The 14,564-nt window shown below is 40.6% G+C and overlaps 1 protein-coding gene across 2 annotated transcripts; it reads left to right on the forward strand.

Annotated features, from left to right (window-relative positions):
- The first annotated feature begins 4,039 nt into the window (after positions 1-4,039).
- LOC148312300 (uncharacterized) lies at positions 4,040-14,166 on the forward strand. Of its 2 annotated transcripts, XR_015839258.1 has the most exons (8): positions 4,066-4,205; positions 5,553-5,769; positions 6,229-6,374; positions 7,367-7,552; positions 8,813-8,923; positions 9,037-9,111; positions 10,799-12,776; positions 12,849-14,166. XR_015839258.1 is itself a non-coding variant. In XM_088277515.1 (7 exons), exons 1-7 carry the CDS (start codon positions 4,151-4,153, stop codon positions 11,806-11,808), a joined length of 1,800 nt encoding a protein of 599 aa, XP_088133641.1. In that variant the 5' UTR covers positions 4,040-4,150; the 3' UTR covers positions 11,809-14,166. The 2 variants fall into 2 exon arrangements, 1 of the variants encoding a protein (XP_088133641.1); XM_088277515.1 differs by having other exon boundaries at positions 4,040-4,205; positions 10,799-14,166.
- The last annotated feature ends 398 nt before the right edge of the window (positions 14,167-14,564 follow it).

A 14,564-nucleotide genomic window follows, 5' to 3' on the forward strand; every position in this document is an offset into this window, starting at 1 on the left:
TAGTTAAGGCAGACACCGCCCCTCTATGGGGAACACTTGCTACTGCTTCAGGATCAAAAATATCTTCACATTTGCCATCATATCCACATAACACAAGTTATTTGCCTTATTATTTCATTGTCATTTCCGTTTTTAACCTTCCCCTCCCGGTGATATGTATTTACTACAACTCAACTTTTAAAATGTAAATATATCAATATAAAATATAATAGATACGATCTCACAATTTTTGTATTCCTCCGTAGCATAATTATATATTACATGAAAGTATTATAATATAACGTTATTCATTTGCAGCGACGGAAATAAATAATTTTTGAAAAAATCAGGGATAAAATGACCAATACACAAACGTTTCTCTGTATGCGCGTGCACCGCTGCTTTGCGTATACGTGCATGTCTTTACAAGTTTAGTAGTGCGCAGACCGTCGTATGCGGTGGTCGTGTCGCTACGCTAGATATCGCGACTACTTGCGATGTATTTTTTTCTCGTTTTCAGATACTTACCTAGCTAACATAAAAAAAATTGTTACATTTGAACTTCAACTGTGGTCAATGAAAGCAACATTTAAGAGTATTTATATTTTTCCCGTTTTTAAATCACATTTTCATATGGTATACAAAATACATATCACCGGTGCACGCGAAAATTTTTAGCTCCGTAAGGGAAAGGTTTAGAAGCGCGGGAAGAATGAGTGGAGGTTCGGATTAGCGGGGGGTTCAGGTTAAAGAGTTCCTGGTGTATATACATACATATATATGTATATATAAATATATATATATATATATATATATATATATATATATATATATATATATATATATATATATATATATATATATATATATATATATATATATATATATATATATATATATATATATATATATATATGGTTCATAGTAGCCATCATTATTCCGATGCTGTAGAGAGATGTGTGGCTGCTGGGTCGGCAGCCGGAGAGTACCTCTTTTGAATTTGCGGACTGTTATTATTAAATTGTTATTATTTTATAAGGATTTCATTTTGTTATTGTATAAAATTACATATTTTAATGAAATAACTGATATTTTTGTTCAAATTTTAAAAATAATGTAGCCAATGTTTTATATTATTATTATTTAAAATTCGATGTATATAATTCTTGTAATTTGTTTGAAAAAATATGAAATTTATGCTTGAATCATGTAATAGATTGAACAAATGATGTAAATTCATTGAAAGCTGATGAAATTCAATGCTGAAATCGTGTAGTTCATGAAACAAATTATAAAATCATTTAATGATGAAGTACAATGCTGAAATTATCTAATTCATAGAACAGATTATGAAAATCAATGCTGAAATCATATATGTAGTTCATTGACCAATGCTGAAATCATGTAATGAATTCATTCATAATAATGCTTAAATTATCTGTACGAAAACGATGAAATACAATGCTTAAATTATCTAATTCATGCGAAAATTATGTAATTCAATGCTTAAGTCATATAATTTATAGAAAATGATGAAATTTAATGAACAAACATATACATTGAACAAACAATTGAGATGAACGTAAATGGGTGCATCTGTGTATATAATATTAATGTAATATTTTAATCTGTATGTAAATTTTTATTTTGACTTGTGATATTTTTAGTAATATTAAGGAAAACCTCCATATTCCTCAATTTTTAATTATTTTTTGTAAATAATGGTCAATCCACGTGTGAACACACATCGTCTAACCCTTGTCCGCACCCAATTGTGCATAGGGCACTGCATCGTATTATATATAAATATTTATTCAATATTACCCTGGACTGGTACCAGAAGCGGAGGGCTGATCACCTTTCCTTCATGTGTCAATAATGATCAAGATAACGCTGCGTTAATATGATGCAGTGCCCTATGCACCACCGGGTGCGGATAAGGGTAAAATAATATAAAATACAAAGCAAATGATGAATGATAAGGAGAGTGTCGTATTACCATACCGCTAAGTTAAAATCCAAGATACCTGACGGAATATAAATAAAAATTAGGAATGTGGAAGTCCGGGCATTTACAGGGCTTACGTTGGCTGGTTGGAGTGATCGCGTCGCGCACCCGCCACCCGGCGACTGTGAGAACTTGAAACATTGTAAATATGGAAGTGTCTTTGAAGCGTACAATGATAAGTGTATAGATGTTGAACGCTTTTATATGTAAATATTAAAAATATATATTTGAAATTGTTGACTCGGAGGTTGTAGACTTAAGGGAATTTTGTATGAAATATATAACAAATTTTGTAAATAATAATTATATTATATAATATGAGAATTGCATAAGTTCATATTTTGTATTGTTATCATTTAATTTGTGCAAATAAATTATTATTTAATGTTTATTTCTTACTTATTTATGTCTCTTCGTCAGGACAATCACTAACACAGCATGCAAACAATACTACCCTTCACCACCATAGCACCATTTACACACTTAAAACTACACAAAATTTATTATTAGATTTAAAACCAATATTTTTAGCTTTTCCACTTTTTTTTATTTGACCAGCGACCGGGTTTCGTCGTTACCGACATCATCAGACTGGTCTGAGTGGTCTGAAAAAAAGTGGAAAAGCTAAAAATATTGGTTTTAATCTAATAATAAATTAAAAATGCAATTCATAAAACTACACAAAATGTTTAACACATGCGATTTTTGGTCGACCCGAAGACCAACATGCACTACAAGTTTCAGCACACACATGCGTTAGGAGCCGAGGTTAAACATGCACTAGAATTGAACAAATTAATAAACCAGCTTATATACTCTTAGGATGAAAGGAGTGGGCGGGGTTTGAATTGGATATTGACGAATCTTGCTTAACCGATGTTGAATCAAATAATGGACTATAAGTAAAGTTTATTTCTTGGGATGTCATTTTTATTTATTTATTTTTATATGGAAAGTACTCAGGGGGTGTTTCTCTTATTATGGACCAGGGCTGCTTCTTTCAGTGACAGATGATGAATAGCGAGAAGTATCACCCAATTCTACTGGAAAAGATACTACCAGAGATACAAAAACCAAGGACAAATGGTCATGGAATATTTCAGCAGGATTTAACCCCCTGCCACAAATGCAAAAAAGATATGAAATTCTTCACACAAAAACAATGAACTGTGTCGGACTGGTCGAGAATTTTGCCAGACATAAACCTTATTAAAAATCTATCAGCAATCTGTAAGAATCGGCTCTTCAAAACTAATTGCAATACGGTGGAAAAGTTCATTTTGTCCATAATTCAGGTACGGTTTCGAGACGAAAAAATGGCATACACGTGCCAAAACCTTATAGAATTGATACCAAGAAGAGTAGAATCTTTGATTGAGCACAAACGAGATCATAATAAATATTAATTTGTGATATAACTAATAAACAAAAGATTTTTAAAAAATACGAAAATAAAATAACAAAAAGTTTTGTTTCAATTAATCTGTTCGACACTGTATTTTACCCATCCGCCTACCGGCCGCCAAACGTTGGCGGTAGGTATGTTTTTACATTTGCAAATCAGCCGCCGTTTAAGCCGCGCCCCCATCCGTGGTAAGGTACTTTCGTGTGATATCAACAAATTAGTAAAGAAAGCTTTTTGTAATGCATTATTTCTTATAATTTTAAAACAAATTTACTGGCGACACTTTACCAAAAATGTCCCTATAAGGATAGAATTATCCTTTTGATTAAAATATCAACTGAAATCAGTAAGAAATCAAAATTTTACATCCCAGGTGTAATGAGTTATTTTTTCAAGTTTTCATGTTAATTTATCACATTTCTGATCTAGACACACCATAAAAAAACGTGAATTATTATTGTTATATGTACCATACTTTTTGGTAAAACAGTAAAAGTTATAATTTTATGAGATATGTATGTTTGTTACACACGATCTATTTTTTTTATCAATAAACCTGTTTTATTTTCTAGATAAGTACTTAACAATTTATCTGGCTGATAAATGGAGCCACTAGTAAGCCATAAAATACGCAACAAAACAAGCCTGGCAACACCACCTAACATGGCGTAGCAAATTGTTTCGTTTTATCTGTCAAATATATAAATTAGTTAGTTTTTGCTGTCAAACGAAACATGAAGTTGTAACGAGAGGCAATAATGCTCCTATTACATATAATTTATATATTGTTTACGGTTTCCTTAGTTTACCCAGGTAAGCACGTTTATTTACTATTATTATTAAGTCGCATCATAGCAGTTTGCCATTGAAAATAAGCGTTGTTAGTATCATCGATCAACACGGCGGGATTGTGTATTGTATCGATGTCATTTTGTTTATATCAATCTTTGTAATCACCAAAACATGGTGCCAGTCATAAAGACAATCTTCCATTTCCCGATTTTCTTCCAGTGACGGATATATTGATCAAACATCCTATTTAAAGGCCATTCCAGGGATTTTTTTACACCAGCTGTGTGTAAATATTTAAGGAATTTTCTAAAATTCAGAACAGCGATTAGTATAGATAGCTTGAACATTATTTCTGGACTTTTGTTTACTAACGATCTTAACTCTGTCATACCGGCTCTCAATCCATAGTGTTAAAAATTAATGATACCGAAAAAATAAAGGATGAATATCTCGTAGTCAGGAGAAAGTGACCAACTAACAAAACGTAAAATGTTCAGGAGGGCCATTTAAGTCACTTTTGCTTGGCAAGAAAATAAACATCAATGCAGTTAGTGTTTTTTAACAAGTCAATATATTATACTTACAAGTTTAAAATCCTTTGGGATTTTTTCAGGGCGATAAGCTAGTAAGATATCAAAATGCACTTGGTCACTTTCTCCTGTATGACTACGATTTGTTTTTTTTTTTACTCAATAAAATTTATTTTAATCTCGTTTTTCATCATATAAATATGTACAATTTTTAATTTTAAATACAGCAGGACCTCTATTATCCGAATGCCTAAAATTTACCCTCTGTTCGGACTAGTGGAGTGTTCGGATTACAGTACAGACAATCTGTAGGGTATTTTTAGCAAATGAAACAATTATGTATTGTGAAATTTTAAATGTATTTATTCAACTTTTTTAACCCTCCCTTCCCGGTGTTGTGTGCCTTGTACACATTGCTTCTAATAACCATAATAACTCTATAAATATGATAAATACAAGGCTAAGATTTTAGGTATTCCTCCATTACATATTTACGCCTTCATTTAAACAATAATATTAATAATCAGCATTTATCGGGTACATCGGGCAAGTGTGAGGAGCTCAAAGCTCAATGCTATCTGGCTAGCTAGTGGGTTAGCGGCAGTAGCTCTAAAATAAACTGACACGGGTTTTCATACGGTATTTGAAAATTATGCGGATTGCATGAAAACCTGCGTCATAGTTGATTTTGAGAATTAGTGGTTTTTTAATAAGTGAAATCAAATTCAAAATGGATAGATTTTACCACAAAGTGACTGCCGAATAAATTAATGAAATCATTCTAAATCAGCTGAATTAATGCTTCTATCTTGATGAGTATGTGTGGTGCTCTGCGCAGGTGCGTGCGTGGGCGCGGTGGCGCAGAGGCGGGCGCCGCCGGCGCTGGAGATCCGTGCCATCGGGCAGAACGTGTCGGGCGGCACGCTGTTCCGCTGGGCGGGAGAGAACCTCACGCTGGTGTGCGCGCTACCGCAGGCCCCCTTCGGGGAGCAGCGCTCCGTGCTCACCTTCCCGCTGCTCGCCTGGCACACGCCCGCCCCCCCCGAGCAGCTGCGGTGAGCAGTACTTACTTAATACATCTTACTTAATATCTATCGTTTCTCAAATAATCGTTTTCCCGGATGTGTCGTTTATTTCTTCTATCCCGAATTAATTTCATACTAACTAAACCGCATCCATCGTTTCTCTATCACCATTTACCGCATTTATCATTCGAATTAAGCTGCATATTTGATACATTTTGTCTGTTTTTTACATTATTTCCAATTTTCTTACATTTACTCAAAGCAAGAAACTAGCAAGTTTCGAAAATAGGTGCCTGAGGCGAATACTGGGTAAAAAGTGGTATGACTTGGTCAGAAATGACGATGTGAGGAGAAGAACCCAGCAGCCTCTCATGCTGAAGGTCCTGAAGAGGAGAAGGTGGACACGATTAGGATTTACTTTATGAGATGCAGTTCCACCAAGAGATGTCAGCAAAAAACTAGACTGTAATATCATCTCTGTGTCGCCAGATCGCGGATGTCCATGTGGACGGGGCTAAAGTCGCTGTGGCTGTCGCTGTACCACCTCGAGTACAGCGACGGTGGCGTGTACACGTGCGCAGACGCGCGCAATGACGTCACGCCCATGAAGGTCATCGTGGTCGTCAAGGTCAAGGGTGAGTTGCGTTCAGTTATTAAAATATTCGTATCATATTCAACATTCTTTGTATGTATACATTATAACATCTCAATTTGTATGATGAAGAATATGCATGTCTAGGTATTTACAGGGCTTACGACCTATCTTAGGCTGGTGTGACTTTCACCATTCTACCCATGATTAACAACCACACTCGAATCATGCTATAACTAGCCGAAACAATTGTCACAAAATTGTTTTTTTTAAACAATAAAATACAACTCAAAAAATCCTAGTTTATTGCTCACTCCTTTCAAGAACGTCATATATCAAAAGTCAGTTTTCAGTTGTGCATGTTTTCAGAATGCCCAGAAAATGTACTATATCCCAGCAAAAGCGGCATATTTTTAACTTAATATTTACCCGCTACAGGGCAGTAAGTGTTGTTTTTGCATTTTGAAGAAAAGATATTGTTAAATTATTTTTTGAATATACTAAATATTTTTCAAATGTAGAAAAAAAACCTTCAGGTTTTATTACTTAAAAAGATCTGTTGCACAGTAAAAAGTTCAATAAGTGACGTCATATTTATTTTTAATACATTGTATTATATTTTAAAACTTAAGAAAATGTTCTCCTGAAAAATCAAATTTTTTGATATATAACGTTGTTGAAAGGAGTGAGCGATATGTGCTTTGCCGTTTTGTCAGTGGACTTGTCAATTTGCAAAGCAAAATGTCGGGTGGAAAGTTTATTGGCCATCTAGCCATTTGCGACTCAAATCGCACAGTAAATAAGCCAACATTTAAAGTTGGTTTTTATAATTTGGCGGAGCACTCGCAACAAGCTGACAAGCTGCTGAGCAGTGCTCTAGCGCGTGTGTCTGCCCGCAGGCCTGATCTCTCTAGTGCGTGTGTCTGCCCGCAGGCCTGATCTCTCTAGGGCGTGTGTCTGCCCGCAGGCCTGATCTCTCTAGGGCGTGTGTCTGCCCGCAGGCCTGATCTCTCTAGTGTGTGTGTCTGCCCGCAGGCCTGGTCTCGTTCTGCAGCCCGAGCAAGACGTTCGCGTGCCAGGAGCCGGGCGGGGAGGCAGGGGTGGCGGGGAGCGGCGAGGTGCAGTGCGTGGCTAACAGCTTCCTCTGCGACGGGCGGCCCGACTGCCCCAACGGCCGCGACGAGTCCGTCAACACCTGCCACACGGACGACCCCTGCAAAGGTACACAACGCGTGTCATCAAACACATTTATTCATTTAAATAAAAGAGAAATTACTTATTTCTTTTTTTTTACAAAAATGTTAATAATACTTGTACGAGACGTCTTCCATCCGTACAAGACTGTAAAACTCTGGTCTTCTCTGCGGCGCAAGAAGGGGCAAGTCCCGACGGTTTTGCGGTGGTGAAAGGACCGCTTGATGACGCGTCGGTCGAGATCGATGAGGTTCCTAGACGTCACCGCTGTACCCAGTTGTAAGCTGGATACAAAGCACTGAACCGACAAGTCAACCTCAATAGCCCTGAAAAGGGCTTTCCGAAACAGGTCCGTGAATCGGTGCAGAGAGGCGAAGCTGTCCAGGCTGGCGGTGCGGCTAGGTCTTCAAGGAGCGGGAGCGAAGAAATGAAACGCAGGTTTCAGTAATCGAAGAGAACTAATTTTATTCATAAATGTACATCCTTCTATTTTGACCGAGCGCAAGAGACCTTTTTCCCCCCACCCTAACATGCGCCAGACCAGCCGGCCGCGACGTAAATAAGGTCATGCGCACTACGTATAAGACGCCGCGCGCGCGCGCCTGACTCAGTCAGCATTCTATGCCCGTGGCGAGAGGTTCTCAATGCGCACGGCCAATTTCCCCTTGACATTCTCACACATATTATTACGTTATATACATCATTTACTTTACATACAATATTACATTAAGGCGGCCACCCCCGAAAGCGAAACATTTCCTCATTGGAGGGGCAGCACTACCTTGATGAATTTAAATTATTATTCAAAGGTCCTTTTCAGGGCAACATTAATTTATACCTATATAATGTACAATGACGTCGCTAACAATACTAATATTGACCGCTCACTGAGATTTTTATGTTTACCGGTTTGGAGACGTACCCGTCTCTTCTGATGTGTTACTTGAGGCCAGTACAAAAAGAGATTTAAATCTGTATTTGGTCTACAATAATGACAAGTGACAGGTTTCCCTGACAGGTGACACTTATTGTCACAATACGTTCATTATTGTACACCAAATACAGATTTAAATTTTTTTATGTACTGGGCTCAAGTAACACATCAAAGTTCAAGTAGCCGTTCTACGGTATCATCAGTGTCCTGTAAATAAATCATGCTAAAATCATATTTTACCTTATTTTATGCTTAATGTTCTCGCTCGGTTACAAACATTCTCAGTCGGTTGCTGTTGAGAGGGAGTATCACAATTTTGACGCATTATAAAAGATGTGTGGATTACATTTCAGATAAGCTCATGTGCGATGACGGGCGTTGCATTTCTAAGGACCTGTGCTGCGACAACCACAAGGGTCACCTTTGCACGCCGCACTCGTGCTGCCCCCAGTCGGCCATAGTAGGTGAGTCTCAACTTTGCGCAAGGAAATTTATGCCTTATCGACCTTTATAGATACCCATATCGTCCCTGGGACCTTGATGGATATCGTTGCACTAATCGTTGTTGCGTTTCCAGAACGTACCGGAGGTGGGCTGAGGAGCCGTCGGCCCGGAGCGCCGCTGCTCCAGACGACCATCTACACCATCTCCGGTAACTATCTCATCCTAGTCTTCTTCTTCTGTCCCCTAACTGCACCCGCAGGGCACTGCGCCGCACAAGCCGGGTGATCAGTCCTGCGCTTCAGGTTATATTGAACTCTTATCAACGTGAACGAACCCTTATATTTATTTCAATCTCACTGGTAATCGACCCAGGACTTCCAGCCTAGGAGCCAAACTTGCTGACCACTACAAACTAATATATTTATTGTAACTGCAGACAGTTGGTAGAATTCCATATTGAACTGTTGGGTAATATATCCAAAATTAAACAAGGTTTGTTGGATTGAATTCTACATTTATTTATGTATATGTTAATACGTGACACGTTTCCTCTTCTTAGGACATTATCAAACACTTGCTCAAAAGCATCTTTTGGTAGAAAGTGGGAGACGCTTATAAGCGTTCTATTTGCTCACTTTAGGTGGAGCATAAGAGATATTTTCCAAACTTATTATTATTGTCCGCCTCCGTAGTGTAATGGTCAGCACGCTCTGCTACCGTTCTGTAGGTCCCGGGTTGGATTCCCAAGGGGGGTAAAATAAATATAAGTGATTTTTTCACTGTTATATTTATTCGATATTACCATGGACTGGTATCTGAAGCGGAGGGCTGATCACCTTTCCTTCATGCGTAAACGATCAAGATAACACTGCGTTTATATGACGCAGTGCCCTATGCACCATTGGGGTGCGGATAAGGGTTTTATTATTATTTTATTATTATTATTATTAGTGCGATTTCATGGTTACTTTACCATACGTGTATGTCTTGTCGCTTCTATTCCATCCGGGTGGAATAGAAGCGGGGGCATAGGGCACTGTTGCAAATGCATGCCATGTCCCGGGGATACAGGAGTATAGTGAAAAAGCGCAATACTGGGAGGAGTAGTAGGGACTGTAATGTTACTCAAATGTCTGCCCACACTTAGTTATCGTAACTGCAGACGGTTGGTAGAATTCCATTTTAAATTGTTGGCTAATATATCCAAAATTAAACAAGGTTATTGAATTGAATTCTACTTTTATTTACATATATATATGATAATATGTGACGCTTTTCCTCTTATTACGACATTATCAAACACTAATAAGTAATAAAAATTAAACTTTGTTTTAAAATCACTATGAATATTTTATTATAACTTAATGATAATGTCCACCAGCTTCCGAGCTAACCGCTTCTTTATCAAGACTGATAAGTTAGTGCTTCAAATATAAATTATACTTTAACCCTTTCCACCTCTGACCATTTTTTCTCATAACTGATTAGCTACTCTGATCAAAAAAATGCGACGGTTTTCTACCATTAAAATAAATATTTTGGTTCCCTAATTTTGGGACACCCTGTCTGGCAATTCGTACGACCATGTTAATTAAGATCAACTGTATTTATCTGAAATATTTTTTGGTAGAATATACTTGGGTGATAGAGAAATCAGTGATTAAAGTTATACCTGCGCCGGGGCAGACATTGTGGCCCACGGAGCTGCCTACTAGAATCATACGGACTAGAATGTCTGGCCTACAGAGTGGTAAGAGTTAACGAGTGTTTGATAATGTTAATAAGAGGAAATGCGTCACATATTATCATATATATATGTAAATAAAAGTAGAATTCAATTCAACAACTGTGTTTAATTTTGGATATATGACCCAACAATCTGCCCGCACTTGCAGCCTGCTTGCTGATCTTCCTGCTCACCGTGACGCTGCTCATAGCGGCCGTGTGCCGCGCGCGCCTCAAGCGGGCCGCGCGCCCCCCGGCCGGTCCCCCGGGCGCGCCGCCCGCGCAGCCGGCCCTGCGCGCGCCCGAGGAGTGGGCCTACACGCTGCTGCCCGGCGCCGACGCGGGCCGCGCGCCGCCGCGCTACTCGGAGCACCCGCCGCGCCGCCCCGCCGACCTGGGCGTGCACGGCGACTCCTACCGCCGGCGCTTGCGGCGCGCCAACGCGCTGGACAGGATCCTGGACCGCTTCGGGCTCAACGCGCCGTACGCCGTGGATCGCGACAGCGTGGGTTCGCCCGCTAGCGAAGGCGGTAGGCGGCGCTTTGTGTCTTCTATTTTGGGACGCCTGCGCGACGGACTGCATCGAGGGTCTGAGCCCCGCCTCCCCGACACCCCGGATGCGCCGGAGCTGAGTCCCGACGAGGTAGACGACACGTACACGCTCAACGGGCGCACTATCCGCCTGCTGGGCGCGAGTTTCGAGGAGCATCCGGAGCTGTGCGACCTCGGCCTGCACGGGCTGTACATAGTAGACGGTATCGTGGAGAACTTCAACCGCTTCGTCGGGCGACCGATCTTGCCTCCGCCGTACTCGGAGACCGCGCTCGGGCCGCCGCCGCCGTACGCCAGCAGCGAGCACCTGGCGCTCCTGCAGACACACATCGCGACGCCATCCTCGCCCCAAACTCCCGAGTCGCCACCGGGCTTCGAGGACGCGACTCGCGACCTTAACGGCAACACAGACACATCAGAGGCTGACGCGGGGACCGCAAGTACCTCACCAAACAACACCACCTCTTCCAGCTTCAAAACCATAGAGGAACAGGACGTCTCCAACAATAATGCAGACGCCGCGGACGAAAACGCCAATCCCTCCAGCGCCGCGGCGCCGACCTTGAAACGTAGCGTTTTCCCTCCCAACAGCCTGGAGTTTATAGACTCCGACTGCGTGGCGGACTGAGAAACGGACGGCGCCGCCATATTGTACATACTTAATCGACGGTTAGTGCGTGAGTGAATGCGGGAAGGGAATCCGCCGGCCGGATTGAGTGAATTCCCGCCCCGACGTACGTTATCGTTATTTATTCTGCCATGTACAGATTTAAGTAATATAAATCTAGCCTTATCACTGAACGACAGCTATATCATACTTAGTTTGTAAGAGAACAATTACACACCACTGTATCGGGCGATAGTTTACCCAAAGGGACGAGTCTCGGGCATGCAGTCTGCGCCACCTTGTATACCACCCACTACTCTTACGGCACACGGTGCGTGCCGACACAAATAGCACACAGCACCCACTATTCCAACTTCTTCTCTCATCATTTGACTTGATTTTCGGCATAAAATGTAGTCAATTCCTGATGGCAAAAACAGACGGAGCTGGAATGCATATCCCTATGCACTATGCACTATATATACGCACAAACATGCGTGAATTGTATGTTTTGACATCGCTCACTCCTTTCAACAATGTCAAATATCAAAAATCGTCAATTTTCAGTCGTGCATGTTTTTGGAATGCCCAGAAAATGTACTATATCCCAGCAAAAACGGCATAGTTTTAACTTAATTGTACGAGACGTCTTCCGTCCGCACAAGACTGTATTATGTGGTCTCCTCTGCGGCGCAAGAAGGGGCAAGTCCCGGCGGTTTGGCGGTGGCGTAAACACCGCTTGATGACGCGTCACTTTCCGATCGATGCGACGAGTCCTAGCCACTGTACCCAGTTGTAAGCTGGATACAAGCGCTGCACCGACAAGTCAACCTCAATAGCCCTGAAAAGGGCTTTCCGAAACAGGTCCGTGAATCGGTGCAAAGAGGCGAAGCGATTCAGGCTGGCGGCGCGGCGAGGTCTCGAAGATCGGGAGCGGAGAAATGAAAACAAGTTTCGGTGGTTGAACTGAACTGGTTTATTAACAAAAGGTCCCTCTATATACCCGGCCGTGATCGCGTGCCGCCCGACAGTGGGAATGCACGGCCAATCAGCGGCCGGAGGAAAGAGACATGGAGCCATATTGCTGTCTCCCTCTAAGGGGCACCGGACGGGCTCTATTTCCATACCGTACCGGTGCTTTTACAACAATGGATTACATTTCTACATATTCCTTAACCTTTTAACCGCGTCAACTTTGTTCCTGAGAGACGCCCGTACGCGGCGGTATTTCGCCGTTTTTTAAATGATTACTTTTAGTTAAGAAACGATTTATTTTCCTAAGCAAAAACGTTCAATGGGATTCATTGTGCCTTTTTGGTACTCTATAATACACTCGTGTCACATTATTCTTGAAATATATCGTAATATAAACAAATAAAATCGTAACATAAATAAATCAAAGCACGCATCGTGTGTCACTCTTACCCACTGGCGATGCGTAGCGTCGAGAGTGAGACAGATATAAGGCATGATTATGGCGCGGACTAATTACCGACCGCAAGAAAAATCAGGGATCTGTTCGTTTATTTATCCTTGTGATGTTACAAATTATTTGTCAGATATTTCAACAGATGTCATGAGGCCAAGGATTGATGTATTATTTTATCCAAAGTTCCACACCATGAAAAAATCCCTCCAAGTTGAACTGAGGTTCGAAACTTGGAGCAATGCAACACATACGGTTATGTCAGCCGCGTATGGGGCATGTTTTATGAAAACACATACGGTTATGCGAGCCGCGTGGATCCGGTTAATTCCTACATATTCCTTAATTCCAACTCTACGCTAATACAGACTTATTTACATAACACAGTATAGATTCATTATTGTGCCGAAGCCATAAAAGTGTGCATGAAATCCCTTCTTCGGGCCGCAGTGTGGCGGGCAGCCGTCTCGCCCGCCGAGCGCCCAGAGTTCCTTTTCTGGGCCGCCGCACGGGGTATGCGATGACGTCGCTTACACTACAATACCTCTTAAAATAACTTACCCTAGCCTAGAGCTATTTTCTCCTCGGTATGGGCAAAGACCACCCCCGAAAGCGACACATTACAGTCTTTATTGAGGGGGCAGTTCATTGCGTACAACACATACCGAAGTCCCTAAGCTAATTAAATATATTTTTAACACTATCCTATTCTACGTCGGCTACATTAATATTTACCCGCTACAGGACAGAAAGTTTTGTTTTTTGCATTTTGAAGAAAAGGTATTGTTTAATTATCTTTTTAAATATACTAAATATATTTCAAATGGAGAAAAAACCTTCAGGTTTAACCTAAAAAGATCTGTTGCACAGTAAAAAGTTCAGTAAGTGGCTTGATATTTATTTTTAATACATTGTATAATATTTTTAAACTTTAAAAACGATCTCGTGAAAAATCAAGTTTTTTGATTTATGACGTTCTTGAAAGGAGTGAGCGATATCTGTTGTTGCAATAAAAATTAACAGTTGTTGAGAATGAAAGAGTTTGAAGTGAGGAGGATGCCGTGACGGCGCCGCACGTGGCAATCGGCAAAGTCAAATTAATGTACGTTTGTTTTTAATGATAAGTCACCGATACTAAGCGTACGCTTGAAGCGTACAAATATCAAAATCGATATATTTTTATTTATGTCATCCGTGTAGCGAGAGACAAAGCATCTTTTTATAGGGAGGATAGAACTAACTAACCATCACGCCGCTTCCCCGCAGGGGTAGGCAGAGAGAATAGAGCGCCACACCACTCTGTCCTTGCAAACATTCTTCGCCTCTTCCACGTTCATGTATCTCCTCATAC

This window comes from Brachycentrus maculatus, unplaced genomic scaffold (assembly GCF_059751285.1).
Source record: "Brachycentrus maculatus isolate JH-2025_06_01 unplaced genomic scaffold, ASM5975128v1 h1tg000044l, whole genome shotgun sequence".
Classification (NCBI taxonomy): Eukaryota; Metazoa; Arthropoda; class Insecta; order Trichoptera; family Brachycentridae; genus Brachycentrus; species Brachycentrus maculatus.